A 14,930-nucleotide genomic window follows, 5' to 3' on the forward strand; every position below is an offset into this window, starting at 1 on the left:
ACTGCCGGTGGTGAATGGTTTGATAACAAGCGGTGGAAGGAAGGCAGCCAGGCAGGCAGGCAGGCAGACAGACAAGCAGGCAGGCATAGGCATAGGCATAGGCATAGGCATAGGCATAGGCATAGGCATAGGGGAGACGCATATTCCCCGTTGGTTGGCCGACCATTCAGTGACGCGATTCTTCACTGTCCGGGACTGATTTCAATTGGTAAATTGATTTGGAACGATGACGAGAGAGAAAAAAGAAGAGAAAAAGATGGTATGATTTAGATTGGGCGAGAGAGGTTCGGGGGCCATTGCGTGCAAAAGATGACAAAGAAAGAGGCACACACCGCTGGCGTGACAGGGTGTACCGTGAGCGTCACACAGAGCAGAAAACGATGGCGGTGGCAGTAGCAGTGCCTCTCTTGCGAACCGTTAATAGGTACTGAACGCTGGTTGAATGCTTAATGCACCGTGCTTCTAGGATTAAATTGACCAATCATTTCCCGCGCGGCAAGGAGCGGCCAATTACAGCGCTCGTCCGACTATATTAAGCCAATCAAGAACAGTTTATCGCTCAGTCGTCGGTCTGCTGCCGTTCTGTGGGTGTCGTGCGCGTGCGTGCCTCTTTTTCTAACAATTCCAACTCGCGAAACAAACGAATCGTGCGGGAAGAACAAAATAGACTGTTTCATGTTTCTCTGTCACAGTCACAGTCACAGTCACAGTCACACAAATCATTCGCAACGTTCACTGACGATGTTTGATGATTCCAACAACGATCTCGTCAAGTGATAAGGTCGTGTATTCCATCTATCCGCTTTCCAACGCCGCGGATCTTCCCCTAACATTTGAAATCGCTCGATTCGATCGGATCAACATCGCACTATTTCTTTAAAATCAAAGGAATTTCTCGCTGATGGTGCTGTTGGACGAATAAGAAGAAGAGAAAAATTGTGATACGGTTCATCTTTTATACCTAACAAATTTAGTCATTTTCATACCTAGTGCTGACGTATCGTATTTCGATACTCCGTGGTCACGTCTCGTGTGATTGCTGTGGCGTTTCTCTCGTTATCGATTTTTCATTCAACGATCGAATCTCGAGTAAGTTTTCATGTTTTTTTCGAGATTGAATAAACAGTGGAGTGCTGGCGAAAAATCTCAATTTGATTACAAAGTATATGGAATAGTTGTAATTGTACAAAAATAACAGTGGCTTCGAAGAATCAAACGTACAACGTTCTCTTACGTTAACAAGTGCGGAAGAGCGCATCAATGTTGTCCACTAGAGTGTCGAATAGAAGCTAAAGGTCGTGAGGTTTCCTTCGATTGTTCGGTCAGCTCCGGTACATATTTAGTTACACGATCATAGCGAGTGATACGATCGTTTTCACGAATAATTATTTCATATCTTTACTCGTAATTAACAGTTTTAAGCAACAACTTTAAATTTCATAAATAATTGTTGAAAATAACGTCGATATCACGTGTTCGGTAAACCGATAAATAAAAAGAAAATTCTGATACGGTTTAAAAAGTCAACTTGTACATATATGTATAACAGTATGTATTTATGTTTATGTTTATGTTTATTTCCTTGTAAATACGTTCGCGATTGCATAACGTAAGCTAATTTTTAACTTGTATTTGACCGCAAAAAGAAACAATTGGTAATCTTGCAGCGACGAGATACGTACAGAAGTAGTCGGTAGTACGGTAGCACGGTAGCACGGTAGCACGGTAGCATGGTAGCACAGTTGACAGACCACCACAGACCTACAAGAGAAGAGACCGAGCTAGAAATTCTGTTTCCTCGTAACTTGCCAATCAACGTTACAATTTTATTCGGTAGATGTGTTGAAGCGTCGGAAAGAAAGGAGTATAAAACTATTAAGAATCGGCTGATAGTCACGGAAACAATAAACGAAAACTAAGCGAGTATTGCATCGCGTTCTGTATTTCGGCATGAAAAGGAGCATTTACAATTTGAGACGGACATTTTGTTATTCTGAATATGTAACGGCACGCGGTGGCGTGGTTCGACTTTATCACGGCGACTTGTTGACCCCGCGCAAACGATAGCGTCTAAAAGACACGAGAGCCAATTGCCGAACAAACTTTCGACTTCCAAGTTCCAAATTCTGTTTTCTTCGTTTACCGTGTCTTTTGTTATTTTCCTCGTTGACATTGTCAGTGTCGTTTCAAGTTTCGTACGACCGACTGTCACTTTGGCACCATCCACTTTTTCACCCAACGAAAAAATTGTAAACTATCTCGATCTTGATTCGAAGCTCACCACTCTTAAAATAGAACAGGAACTGTGCCACGAAGACCCACCGATATTCTACCCGATGCTCCGTCCATTTTTACCGAACGGCGAGCTTCAATTTTTCTTTCTTTCTTCATTTTTTGGTCGCACAGGAATGTCTCTATTCTGTCGGGTTGCTCTCGAAATTCCTTCTCGTCGCATTCTCTCATCCATCCACAATTTACGCATCGTTGCCTAATAAGTTGACGAGCTATTTCGCGACCACTCAGGGGCAGCCAACATTAACAGAAATTAGCGTTAATTGGTGTGGTCCCCTCTTTCTTTCCCACCCGCATCACCACCCTGATTGCCTGCCCCGACAAACTTGTTCATCTCTGCCGTCTTTCCTTTTTATACGATTCTCTCGTTCCTTTTGCAAGCTCTGTGTTCCTTCTTAAACTATATTCGCGATATATGATATGTAAACTAAAAGACAGCTACGCGTCACCATCCAACCGCGTCTGCAAAACCCTTGTAATGTAACAGCTCTCTATTGGCTAGTAATCCTCTTTGGCTTATGCGGCTTTACATGTTAACCCACGACATTATCGAACATGCTGTTGCATATGTCCAATTTATTGGTAGTTTACAAATACGAACCGTTTCTTCTACGAGTTCTCCGAGAACGTTCGGATCGTGTCGAGAAACTTTCGAACAACTTCATTAAAAAGAAAAACCGATACACACTCTAGTCCGAGTTGTCGACTCACACCATCGCGATGCTTACTATGAATAAGTACGGTGTTTGACCGCGACGCGGTGCGTTGAAGAAGGACGAGTGGCAAAGAAATCAAAGATTCGATTCAAGCCTTCTCTATCTCGTACGCACACGTATATACATACACGTATATCTATAAATGTATATTCGTGACCAGCGACCCCATCGTTCATCGCTCTTCGATCCATTCCATTCCATTCCGTTCCATGAATTTCTTTCTCTTTATCCCTGTAGTACGATAGCAACGTTTCTTTTAATATTCTATTTCTATATGTGTTTCAATCATCAACTTTGTTTCTATTTTGCAGCATAGCGGAAAGAAGAATACAATACCGTCTTGCCGCACACGGTAGTGACGACAAGAGCGTTGTTAACGATGTTAACCGAGAGATTGTCATGTGTCTCGACCAAGTACAAAGAATACGGGTATCGATTGTCGAACCATCCAGCAGGGCTTATTGGTAGCAAACAAATCTACGAAACAGATGCAACAAGTGTGAATGCGAGTCGGCACGTTACATCGTGTTTGAAATTTCTCCAAGAGTGCCGCACAGAGGAAGAAAGAACGACGAAGGCTGCAGTAGTGGGCGACTTTAACGACTTCTCGAGGTCGCATCAATGAGCCACCACTATGTGTCATCGCATCGTTATAATATCGTATACTATTTTCCTATTGTTTTCCAACCAACTCTCCGATTCAAACTTTTCAGTTACTTTCTCGAAAATTGTTAAATATGTATACGAACGAGATAAAGTTAAACCGATTTCTTTTACAGGACGTTATCACGTAAATGGGCTAATTTAATCGACTCGATATTTTTATCCGTCTTGTGAAACGATTTTAGAGCGTACACGCAGCGAATGCGTCACGCGATATCAATGGACAACGGTATTCTTCTGGCGATTATCTAATCTCACGTTAAATTATACCGAAACACGAACGAGTTATATTAACATTTCCTACCATCTCTTTAATTATCTATGTATTACTCGTCACGTATTCGATTCTCTTTCGGTACAACGATGCGTCCCCGTCCCCGTCCCCGTTGTAGCGTGTGTGTTGTTCCTTGTTACTTTCCTTGTATAATAAAATGCTGCTGCATTTGTCGATGTCATTGTATTTTGCAATCTCGGCAAAATGTTAACATTTATTATTCATATAATTCATATAGTTTACGGCGATTAATAATTATGTACGACTGTTGCGTTTTACAGAAATCAAGCATCTGTATAGGAATCGATTAATCGACAGCACACGGAGGGATTACGATGAAATCGGAAATAAATCCTGTCCTGTTCCTAAGTACTAGTGCCGCAGGAGTGATTAGGTTGGGTTAGAAATTACCATATCTCCTGCTGCTCAAGTGCTTATCAATGGGTCGGGACGCACATCTACCTCCTCCTTCCTCAACTTTCTACGCAAAACTCGAATTTCTCGAAATGTATGATAAACTTATATTACGCGTTACTTTCCTAATACTATCGTTTTCATTATCTATTCATCATTGACAGTGTAATTGAAAATATATTTACGTAATAAACGTACCTATATAACGAAATGTACTTCCTCGCATTTTAAATTAAACTTTTCTATTAATTTTTTACAATACGTGATGTACTTATACTGTTATTTATACTTTTACAAAACAAAAAAATTGTAAAAAATAATTTAGTTGGAGGAGCTGGGATTTGAACCCAGGACTTTCAGCATGCGAAGCAGACACTCTACCACTGAGTTACACCCCCGGTTAAACATCCCGCCTTTCATCTTCTACATATGTCCGAGTATGTAATTTCGAGTGTGCACAAAACCAATAACAAAATTACCTCATCTCGTTCTTCGTTAAATACATCCTATTCTAATAATTCCCAATACGTTAAATTAATTTTACCCTCGGCTGTCTAAAGTTCCACGACAATTCTAATGCAAAGTATATGTATACTTTCAATCTCAACACATTCGAAACCAATATATTTATTATAAGATAAACCTTGCTATATATTCGGAAAAATAGTGCAGTTTCGTATCGATCCTCGTGCCTCGTCATTTACTAGATAAGCGTGATATGTTGGAATTGGAATAGACGATTCGTAAGTTGAGTCATCGGTAAGATTTAAAATTTCTAGTATTTTTACAACCCTCCGATAGGAGTTAGGTATTATAGTCACAACCTCCAGTTCCATGATATACCTAATATACGATACATGACAATCGTAACTTTTATTCATGGAAGTTTAAACGATCAATCCCGAATTAAGGGAAACATGACAATCATCGTGACGAGTAACAAGTCTGTGAATAGCATCGAGTAATATTTTCTTAATGAAATGGTCATAGATCCGACGATAACGGAAAATTGACTAAAACATCTGATCCAATGCAATGCGTAATCTCATCGAGACCTTTGGAATATTATTCCGTATTGATCATTGTTCGATTTCAACCCCATTTACTAACGTTCGGTTTTCAAGTAGAGCGTAAAGAGAAACCAGGTAAAAGATAGGTAAAAATTTGAACAATGAGTTCTACTTGTACAAGTGTATTTTATACGATCTATTATATCTATAGAGAGGAATAAATGAGATGTAATACAACGATACAATGATAAGATATACAAATGATAGAAAAAGTCGCGTACATTGAAAGTTGCGGCACATTATAGTTTGGCGCTTTAGTCGCCTCACCATCGTACAAGTTAAACACTAGAGTACCAAGTTCTATTACCGATGTCGCAACGACTCAATCTAACCTCCTGAAAAAAAAACTAGCAGCGTCCTACTCGAAGTAACTGTCAGTTCACGATACGTCACCGTAAAGCGACTTTCTTAAGGTTATTTCGTGCATAACCGCCTCGTTATTAGTTCGCCACTGATAAGGTTCGTTTTCTGTGTATTAATATTTCATAATCGATTACCTTCGATTTGTTTAACTGTTTCCCACTTTCAGCAAATCCACGTCCGCGACACATGGCTAACAGATCGTTGCTAGATGCTAAATCATAAAAATTTGAACGCCGAAACCAAGGATAAGAATAGTGTCTCAATCGAAGAATTGGAACGGTATTCGCCACGGCTTTCACAGAGATGGTTGGATTGGCGGGCGGGGGAGGTCACCTGTATCCCTCGCCCCCAATGCAACCTAATCCAGAGTGTAAGTTTTGATAATGTCAATTTTTGTCTATACGTAAAATTGTTGTACTTGCTCGATGCATGCATATTTTTACAATCATAAATACTTCTTTGTAGTGAGAGAAATGACTGGTATCACTCCGAGTGCACCAACTAGTGCAGACGCTTGTTTAAGTATAGTACATTCGCTAATGTGTCATCGACAAGGTGGCGAAAGCGAAGGATTCAGCAAACGTGCCATCGAGTCTTTGGTGAAGAAGCTTAAAGTGACTATCGTTCCTTCGATCCATTTATTACGCACAAAAATTTCATTGAATTTTATTAAATAAATTGTGCGTTATTTGTTAGGAAAAACGAGATGAATTAGATAGCTTGATAACAGCTATCACTACAAATGGAGCGCATCCCAGTAAATGTGTTACGATACAGAGAACTTTAGACGGTAGGCTACAAGTTGCCGGTCGTAAAGGTTTCCCACACGTTATTTATGCACGAATTTGGAGATGGCCAGATTTACACAAGAACGAATTAAAACATGTCAAATACTGCCAGTTTGCTTTCGACTTAAAATGTGATTCCGTATGCGTAAATCCGTATCACTATGAGAGAGTTGTATCTCCTGGCATAGGTATGTCATTAAACATACTTTTCATTTTCTTTCTTAGCGAGATCATGCGCTTCGTTTCAACTTATTTTTCTTTCGTTATTTCTTTGCAAAGCTTCCGTGAATTCATTTGTAGCACCATAAGTGTAAATGATTTATTGTTGTGGCCTTGGTGTATGATGGAATGGGTTGGTTTCCCCCGCACAGACCCGTTCTTTACAGACCTGTCTGGGCTAACTCTACAATCCGGAGTAGGCGTAGGACCAGGCGGTAGATTGGTCAAAGATGAGTACTCGGTCGGTGGTGGAGGAAACGGAGCAGCTGGAGCAGTAGGATCGGCGATGGATGTTGACGGAGAAATGAATCAAACCATTCAGCATCATCCACCTGCTCAACCTACTTCTTCTAATAACACCCAATCGTCTCAGCAAACTTTTATACCAGGCCTAACACCGCCTAATCCAAGTAAATACAATTTTTCTTTACTTTTTTTTCTTAATAAGTTTAATTATCCGTTATGGGGATTCTGCACTATAACGATCACTTAGGATATGTTACAATTAAATGTATCCATTTTCATTTTTAGTCGTTTCATCGAGTAAGGTTCATATGTTAAATGTTTTAGTAGGACAGTTTCCTGATCTTTCTATATACTATTTCTCTAATTTCTTGTTGGTCAATGTATTTCTGTATACAGAGTGTGTTGATTTATTCAAAAGCAAAGCATGTTTGTGTCTAAGATCCCGTAATATTAAACGATGCACAAAAGCATATAAACGAATAAAGCTTTGCCTTTACAATTATAGACAATCAGATGGTTTTCATTTTCTTTCTTGCAAATTCGTTTTTTTGTTCTCTTCTTTTTTTCCTTAAATACTGCTTCCTCGTTAAATATTACTTTGCGTTGCTAATTCTATTTCATTTTAGCTTTATTCTTTCTTTTCCCTTTTGTTGTTTGGCACAGCTAGTGGTGAGGGTATGTTTGGCAGTAATGGGGGAGGGAATAATGGTGGTAACCCCCACAATAAATTGGACGATAATAATTGCCCCAGGCAAACCTGGATTCCTACACCACATCATCCCACGACACGTAACATTCATCATCGTACGTATATAATAGAGTGCTTCTTTATATTCTTATTGTTTTCTGTCTATTGCTGATTACGTTTTGTTGCTTATCGCTAGTTTCGTCGAAATTTGTAATAGTCTTTAAAATCACAAGCTGTAATTAATTTCAGGCTCTCTCAACAAAATTTGAGTATAATTGATACTTTGTGTTGTGTTGCCTGTATTGTGTACGAGTTACATTTGCTTTTGCAGCAGTAGTACATCCAATGAGTCACACCGTAGGTAGCCAACAGCAGTCGTTGAGTACGTCGAGTGGAGGCAACGGTGCACAAATGCTCAGTCCTTCGCAGGGACAATCTACCGAAGCTTTTTATGGGACTAACACGCCTCCTCAAGATCTCAATCAACCTGCAACCGTTGATGCATTAGCAGCATCGTTGGGTATGTTACTCTGTCTTTGTTCGCAATTTTAACCGCCAAGTATCCGTTAGAATTCATTGTTTGCGTTGATTTCATTAATAGGCGAAGGCCAAAGCTCTCCCGTCTCACCTGTACATATTCATCATCCAAATGGATTTCCAGTCGGTACAGCCGCTTACAATTCAGGAGCGCCACAGTGGACCGGAGCCAATACTCTTACATATACTCAGAGCATGCAACCTCCAGATCATAGACATCTTCATCCTACTTCTTATTGTGAGTTTACGATAAGAAAGATATTTTCTCATTCGGATAACGTGCTAATTTCAATTTTTCCTAGGGGGTGGTCACGGCGGCGAAGTAGGTGGAAACATTGGTGGTTTACTATCTACGCAACCAGCACCTGAATATTGGTGTTCTGTTGGTTATTTTGAATTAGATACTCAAGTAGGCGAAACGTTTAAAGTGAGCAGCGGTTGCCCTACCGTCACTGTCGATGGATACGTTGATCCAAGCGGCGGTAATAGATTTTGTTTAGGAGCATTGAGCAATGTACACAGAACGGAACAAAGTGAAAAAGCACGTCTTCACATAGGTATTATCCACCGTTTTCATTTTTTCCCCATTATCATAAAATTATCAATTATTATACTGCTATTATCTTAATAGGAAAAGGAGTTGTGTTGGATTTAAGGGGCGAAGGAGACGTTTGGTTAAGATGTCAAAGCGAACATAGCGTCTTTGTACAGTCTTATTATTTAGACAGAGAAGCAGGTCGTGCACCCGGTGACGCAGTGCATAAAATTTATCCCTCCGCATATATTAAAGTCTTCGATTTACGACAGTGTCATAAACAAATGAGAGGACAGGCCGCTACTGCTCAGGCTGCAGCTGCAGCACAAGCTGCTGCTGTAGCAGGTCATTTGACGCACGGCGCACCAATTACTAAAAGTACGTACTTTTTCGTTGCTGTTAAAATTCCATTAATACCATTTTAATTTGTCATTATTCATTTTTCAACTCGACGCAGGTCTTAGTGCTGCTGCTGGTATAGGTGTAGATGATCTCCGACGACTTTGTATTTTACGTTTAAGTTTTGTAAAAGGTTGGGGTCCTGATTATCCACGGCAAAGTATAAAAGAAACTCCGTGCTGGATAGAGGTACAAACAATTTCATTTGACTTGCTTATTTGCATTTAAAAATTACCAAGCAATAAACTTTGTTGATTTCGTACAGGTACATTTACATAGAGCCCTTCAATTACTGGATGAAGTTTTACACACTATGCCAATTGATGGTCCACGGGGAATTGAATAATTTTATTTAACTTTGGATAATACATATAATAGAAAAAAAAGACATCACATTATTACAGACTCTGCGTCAAGTGTGCAAAATATATAAAATGCGTACGCGCGCGTATGCGCGATACTGTGTGGTATTGTTACAAATTTTTAGGATAAATCACCAACAAATGAAAACAATGAAAATTTTTAATTGAATAAGAAAAACATAGATACGCGTCGCTTAGAAGTTTCACTGAAATTTTTTATATATTTTACACACATGATTTGCCACGTCGAATGAAATGTGTGCCACGGCCTTGCATTACTGTCGCCGTACAAACGTTATGCAAAGGAAATATTATTTTTCGTTATTGAAAGTTATTTTCTAAGAAGAACGGAGTGCATCTAAAAGAAAATGAGAAAGGTAGGATGAAAGACTTCTATTTTAATAGGCAGTCCGTATCCGAATCAAGAAAAAAAGAAAAATACATTTTCCATGGCATGGCCTGGTGAACTCAGCAGAATGTGTGAGTAAAACGTGATACTTTCGGAAACGTTAATAGTCATAATCTCATTTTTTGAGATTAGCTTTGTAAGATAGATTAACTGACATACATGATCCTACTTAAAAAAAAAAAACAGTGACAAATTTTAAGCTCAATGTTTACGTTGAATGTAACGAACAATGAGAACATCGATTGTCTATGTGTTGTTGTATACAGTAGGAAGGTTCTCTAAGAGCGCAACATGTTTCAAAGTACTGTTAGATGACAACATTAGTACGTAGCATTACGCAATAAATATTCTATAAACCGTTCTACAACTGTATATTATCAAAGGGAAAATACTTGGTAGAATACAGTTGAACGGATATTCTAATAAGAAATTTTTGCATAGTTAAACATTATTGGGAACAAGAATATTAAGACAAGTATATAAAGTATTAGGAAATCGTTTGTTTGTTCTACTACATTTTTGTTAGTTGTACTGGCAGTAGCTTGATACTGTGCTGTTAGAATAACCTTCTTTATTTTCGTTTGTTTTATAATTTACAACCAAAAAGTATCATTAGACAAATACCTGCAATGTTTGGTTAATAATGATATTTCATGTCTTTCTTTTTAACGTTACTTTTCCTTTAAAGACATGAATTGATTCTGTAGTTAGTATTATTATACTTATTAGCGTAGTTGGTGGATGCGAGACAAATTTGAAAGTGCTTGAAATGTAATGGAATTTTGTAGTATTTGAAAAATCAAGGAAGAGCTGTTTTTATCGTAGTGTATCTATATAAATTCAATTGTCTCCCCTCTTATCAACTACCAATGTTGCTACTATTACCATGTAGTACTTGTTGAATAATTATACTTAATGTTTACCAATCATTTTATTATTCTATATTCGTACAAAATATTCTTATATTTGATAATATTATCATACAAAGAAAAAGTTGACCAAATTTTATACCTATTCGTGTACGTATGCATACGAATACGTATGCAACAGATATTATCTTCTTTTGATTTATTTTAGACAAACGAGAAAGTTTTCCGATTGTCTTTATCGATCGATGCACATTTTATAATATTCCAAATTCTTGCTTCTTTGTTGTAACTGAGTAAAGATTATTCAGCTGTTTGTGTTCATGTTATTCTTACATTTCTCTACACTATTCCTAATCATGATAAGTTTCATTGACGCAAAGTCGAGTGAAATTTTGTATCTATAAGCATACCACCTACCATCGCTATAATACCAGTAAAGAATTGATTAATCTCGATTAAGCAAACATTCAGTTATCGTAACGTGTTTTGTTCTTTTCGCTGTGGAAAGTTACGTACCATTTTCTGGGACAAAAACGTGATTGAAAACGTTTAAACATTTAAAAAACAAAACACAATTTAATGGGAAAAACAGCCCAGGCGAAAGGAGCGGTGAATACGAACGTAGAGAAGTTGTACGGTATACTTCTATAGTAAAAATAAAGAATGAATGTGCATTTTTTAACGAATGATAAAACAAAGAGTAACGTTATCGATTAAATGAAATTTTACCACTATTGAATTTTAACAATGAAATACATGGAACATTATTTCCATGGATTTTCTGTCCATACCAAACGAAGGAAGGATATAGAGTTCAAATATGTAAAAGAGAAAAAATCGCGTTTAAGCATACTTTTACCACCAACTTCGCTTTAAAAACATATGTGCCATCATTTTCATACATACCATACACAAAATAACGAACAAGTATAAGAATTTTTATAAATCCTATTTTTTACAAAGCTTATGAATCGCGGATGCAACACATTTGAATTGTGATGTTTCGTTACGTCCTAAATCCATAGATTTTACGGGATCCAGAGCAGAGAAAGAATTTTGTATATCTACAAGTACATACATTAAGCTGAATTAAATGTATGCGAGAACGTGATGTGTATTGCAAAAACCGATGTGTTTAAAATCAATTGTAGCATTCACAAATAATGTAGAAATCATCGATGCACGCATACGAGATAAGAAACTGATACACGAAGTATAATCCAAAGCTCAGAAATTTTATAACAGAAATTATTCTGCAAAGGTGTTCATACGATATTTTATCAATGCCTTCGAACAATAGTTTCGTACATATAACATATATTAGAATTGGTATCAAAGTGCAATAGCTCTGTTTCATGTCAAAGATACCATAGCTGATAGTTGTAAATGAAATGCCTATGTAACTTATGTTAACGATTAAAAAAACCGATAACTGTAATTCAATAAGGGATACTATACTCTCGAATTATTACTGTTTTCTTTCACTTCTATCAAGATATCATTCTAATTATACGGTATAACTTGCTATATAAGAATTTTACCAATTTGCTTAGCGTCAAAATCAATGACGAAGCCTATGCTTCAATCGTTTAACGTAAATTTTCCGCATAATTTTATTATCGAGTGTTTTATATATTGTTGTACAATAGTTTGAACCGAATGAAAAAAATCATTAAATTTATTTGATCTTCTCTAATTGTGTCCTACGACTATTTACCGATCATATTCATTTTGTTTCAATTTTAGGTGTACGTATTAACGATGTATTCTAGTGTGAGGCTTCGTTGTTAATTACAGATCTTGAGACTCAAAGACTTGTTCTTAAATTTTAGGAACCTATACACGAGCACGTACAATAAATATCAGAATAGAATTATATATTTACCATTACTACTCGTACGAATTAAAGGATTACCTGTAAAGTAACATATTAATACATTTTCTACTAAACTTTTGCAGAAGTTACCGGCCACAGTTACACGAACATAAATTGTTTCATAACATACATCCGTTTAAATGTTTGGAATTATCGAGGCTTTTGAAATTTCATTCAATAACAGCAATCTAATTGTCATCGATATTTCCTTTCAAATGAATTACGTATGGTTAAACCAAAGATATATTCCGATGATACGATATTACATACAACATCACGATACATAACAAATACGTACATACGAAATGCAAAAGTCGTGTTCTCACAAATATGTGGCGATACATAATGCAAATGGAGTTGCGTGTAAACATTTTTTAACCGTACATTCAAACGTAATGTCGTTCAGGTGTAAATTTTCATGGTGTTGGAGTTGCATCGTCTTGGTGAATACCACAAAACTAAGAATGATACAAACTGTAAATCGATACCTGTGGTTATCACCTACACAGGTAAATTATACATGATTTCTATACATAAGACATTCTGCACATTTGTAAAATTGTACAACGACAACCCATCGTTACATTGTTGAAATAAAATTTGTCTATGTACGCGCTGAATATAAACTGTAACGACATGATTAAACAGGTTACGAAATTAGAAATAGTTAACCCAATACCAGTGCACTGTATTGTAAAGCACATATGGTAACAACAATTCGAATGGATGCGTTTACAAACTTTTTGTTATTAAATATTAAAAATTCATTACATAACATACGATCATTTTCAATAAACATGTTCTGCAAATTGAAAAGGTTTATCAGATTTAATTTTACGACAGAGAAGTAAATATACAGATACACGTGCGATAAATTTCTGTTTATTAAAAAAGAAAATGCTACTTAATATGTAGGTAATTTATTATATAATTTACATAGTACTATCATCGTTTTTTCTAGTTTTTTCATGATCTCCCGTATAAAAGCTCCCATCAAGATTAATCGCAGCATTGTGATCTATAACAGTTTTCAATGCATTTTCAATTGCTTCATCTATATTATCAAGTGTAATAAATGTTTTAACTTCTTCTTTCGCCTTTTTGATTTCTGCATCTACCGTAGCTTGAGTGATCAAGTCTCTTTCCTTTTTCGCGGCTAATTTTTCTATAATTTCTTTTACGCGTGCTTCTCTACTTTGCGCTAGCCTCTGTTCTCGTTCGACGGATATTTGTGCGTTCCATTCTTCGTTTATTTTGCTACATTTCAGAAAATCTTCATCTGCCATTTTTTTTACAGAAACAGGATCGAATTCTACCTTATTGTCTCTTTCCCTCGTAATGAAATAATGCCTGAAATGAAAAAAATGTCACATTGTCTTAAATATATCGCAGTTTTATCATATAGGTATTAAATTGTACGTTAATCACATACCGCAGAGATCTCATATACGTTTTGTAATGATAGTTTATATATTTAAGTTCTTCTGCTTCTTCCGTAGGTATGACTGGTTTTACCGGAATTCTAAACAATTTTGATTTTGCTGTAGGTAACCACATCGGCTTTCTCTTCCATCTTACACATTGAATGTAAGGTCCGTTTAATATTAAGTGATCGTGGGCGCTTACATTTCGTATCATTAATACGCTACTAGCCATTATCGTCGACATTCGTATCATTGTTTTTAATTTACGTAACAATTTATGTGTTTTGAATAATGTACAAGATTGTATTACATCGTAAAATACGTGTTCATAATACAACGACCACTCGGACTCAACAGCATTGAACAGTTGGTACCAGTTGTTACCGTCAGTTACCGTATTACTGTATAGTTCTAAATTTCTATGTTGTTCTACATACACATGTCCGTAGTTACGCCTTACGCCTATTTCAGCTGACTTCAGCTTAGTCGCTTACGCTTATGGCTCTGTCGAAGGTTTGGCTTACATGAGTTTACATGGGTTTGCACAAGTTTACACTTTACTAGGTGTATAGAACTCAAAACAAAGATGGTAAATCAATCGGGAATCCCTCTAGCGGACAGAATCATTCAGTCGTCCCTAATTCATGGATGGTTATTTTTTCTTTTTCATAAAGGCATAAATAAGATATATGACTGCTTTTATGTACATATGTAATGCAGCAATAATTATCGACCCTTTAGTTGCGCCATCTAGAAGCAATAGCGAGAACCATTTTCACTACAAAC

General features: G+C 36.9%; 2 protein-coding genes and 1 non-coding gene across 8 annotated transcripts; 1 reads left to right on the top strand and 2 right to left on the bottom strand.

Moving 5' to 3' along the window:
- Positions 1-4,685: 4,685 nt before the first annotated feature.
- On the bottom strand, positions 4,686-4,757 carry Trnaa-cgc (transfer RNA alanine (anticodon CGC)). The gene has a single exon. It is a non-coding gene; the product is annotated as a tRNA-Ala (tRNA).
- A 945-nt stretch (positions 4,758-5,702) lies between these two features.
- Positions 5,703-11,157, top strand: LOC128896392 (mothers against decapentaplegic homolog 4). 6 transcript variants are annotated; one of them, XM_054159760.1, is made up of 12 exons: positions 5,703-5,888; positions 5,959-6,162; positions 6,258-6,406; positions 6,489-6,768; positions 6,952-7,209; positions 7,709-7,849; positions 8,065-8,253; positions 8,335-8,508; positions 8,573-8,827; positions 8,902-9,183; positions 9,263-9,393; positions 9,470-11,157. In XM_054159760.1, exons 2-12 carry the CDS (start codon positions 6,096-6,098, stop codon positions 9,548-9,550), a joined length of 2,007 nt encoding a protein of 668 aa, XP_054015735.1. In that variant the 5' UTR covers positions 5,703-5,888; positions 5,959-6,095; the 3' UTR covers positions 9,551-11,157. The 6 variants fall into 6 exon arrangements, with proteins under 6 accessions (XP_054015735.1, XP_054015736.1, XP_054015739.1 ...); XM_054159761.1 differs by having other exon boundaries at positions 8,068-8,253; XM_054159764.1 differs by having other exon boundaries at positions 8,095-8,253.
- A 2,429-nt stretch (positions 11,158-13,586) lies between these two features.
- Positions 13,587-14,814, bottom strand: LOC128896410 (probable 28S ribosomal protein S26, mitochondrial). The gene is made up of 2 exons (XM_054159796.1): positions 14,153-14,814; positions 13,587-14,070 (listed from the first exon to the last, which is right to left on the bottom strand). The coding sequence occupies exons 1-2, from the start codon at positions 14,395-14,397 to the stop codon at positions 13,653-13,655; spliced, it is 663 nt and encodes a 220-aa protein (XP_054015771.1). The 5' UTR covers positions 14,398-14,814; the 3' UTR covers positions 13,587-13,652.
- Between the last annotated feature and the right edge of the window lie 116 nt (positions 14,815-14,930).

This window comes from Hylaeus anthracinus, unplaced genomic scaffold, assembly GCF_026225885.1.
Source record: "Hylaeus anthracinus isolate JK02 unplaced genomic scaffold, UHH_iyHylAnth1.0_haploid 0, whole genome shotgun sequence".
In the NCBI taxonomy this organism is placed as follows: domain Eukaryota; kingdom Metazoa; phylum Arthropoda; class Insecta; order Hymenoptera; family Colletidae; genus Hylaeus; species Hylaeus anthracinus.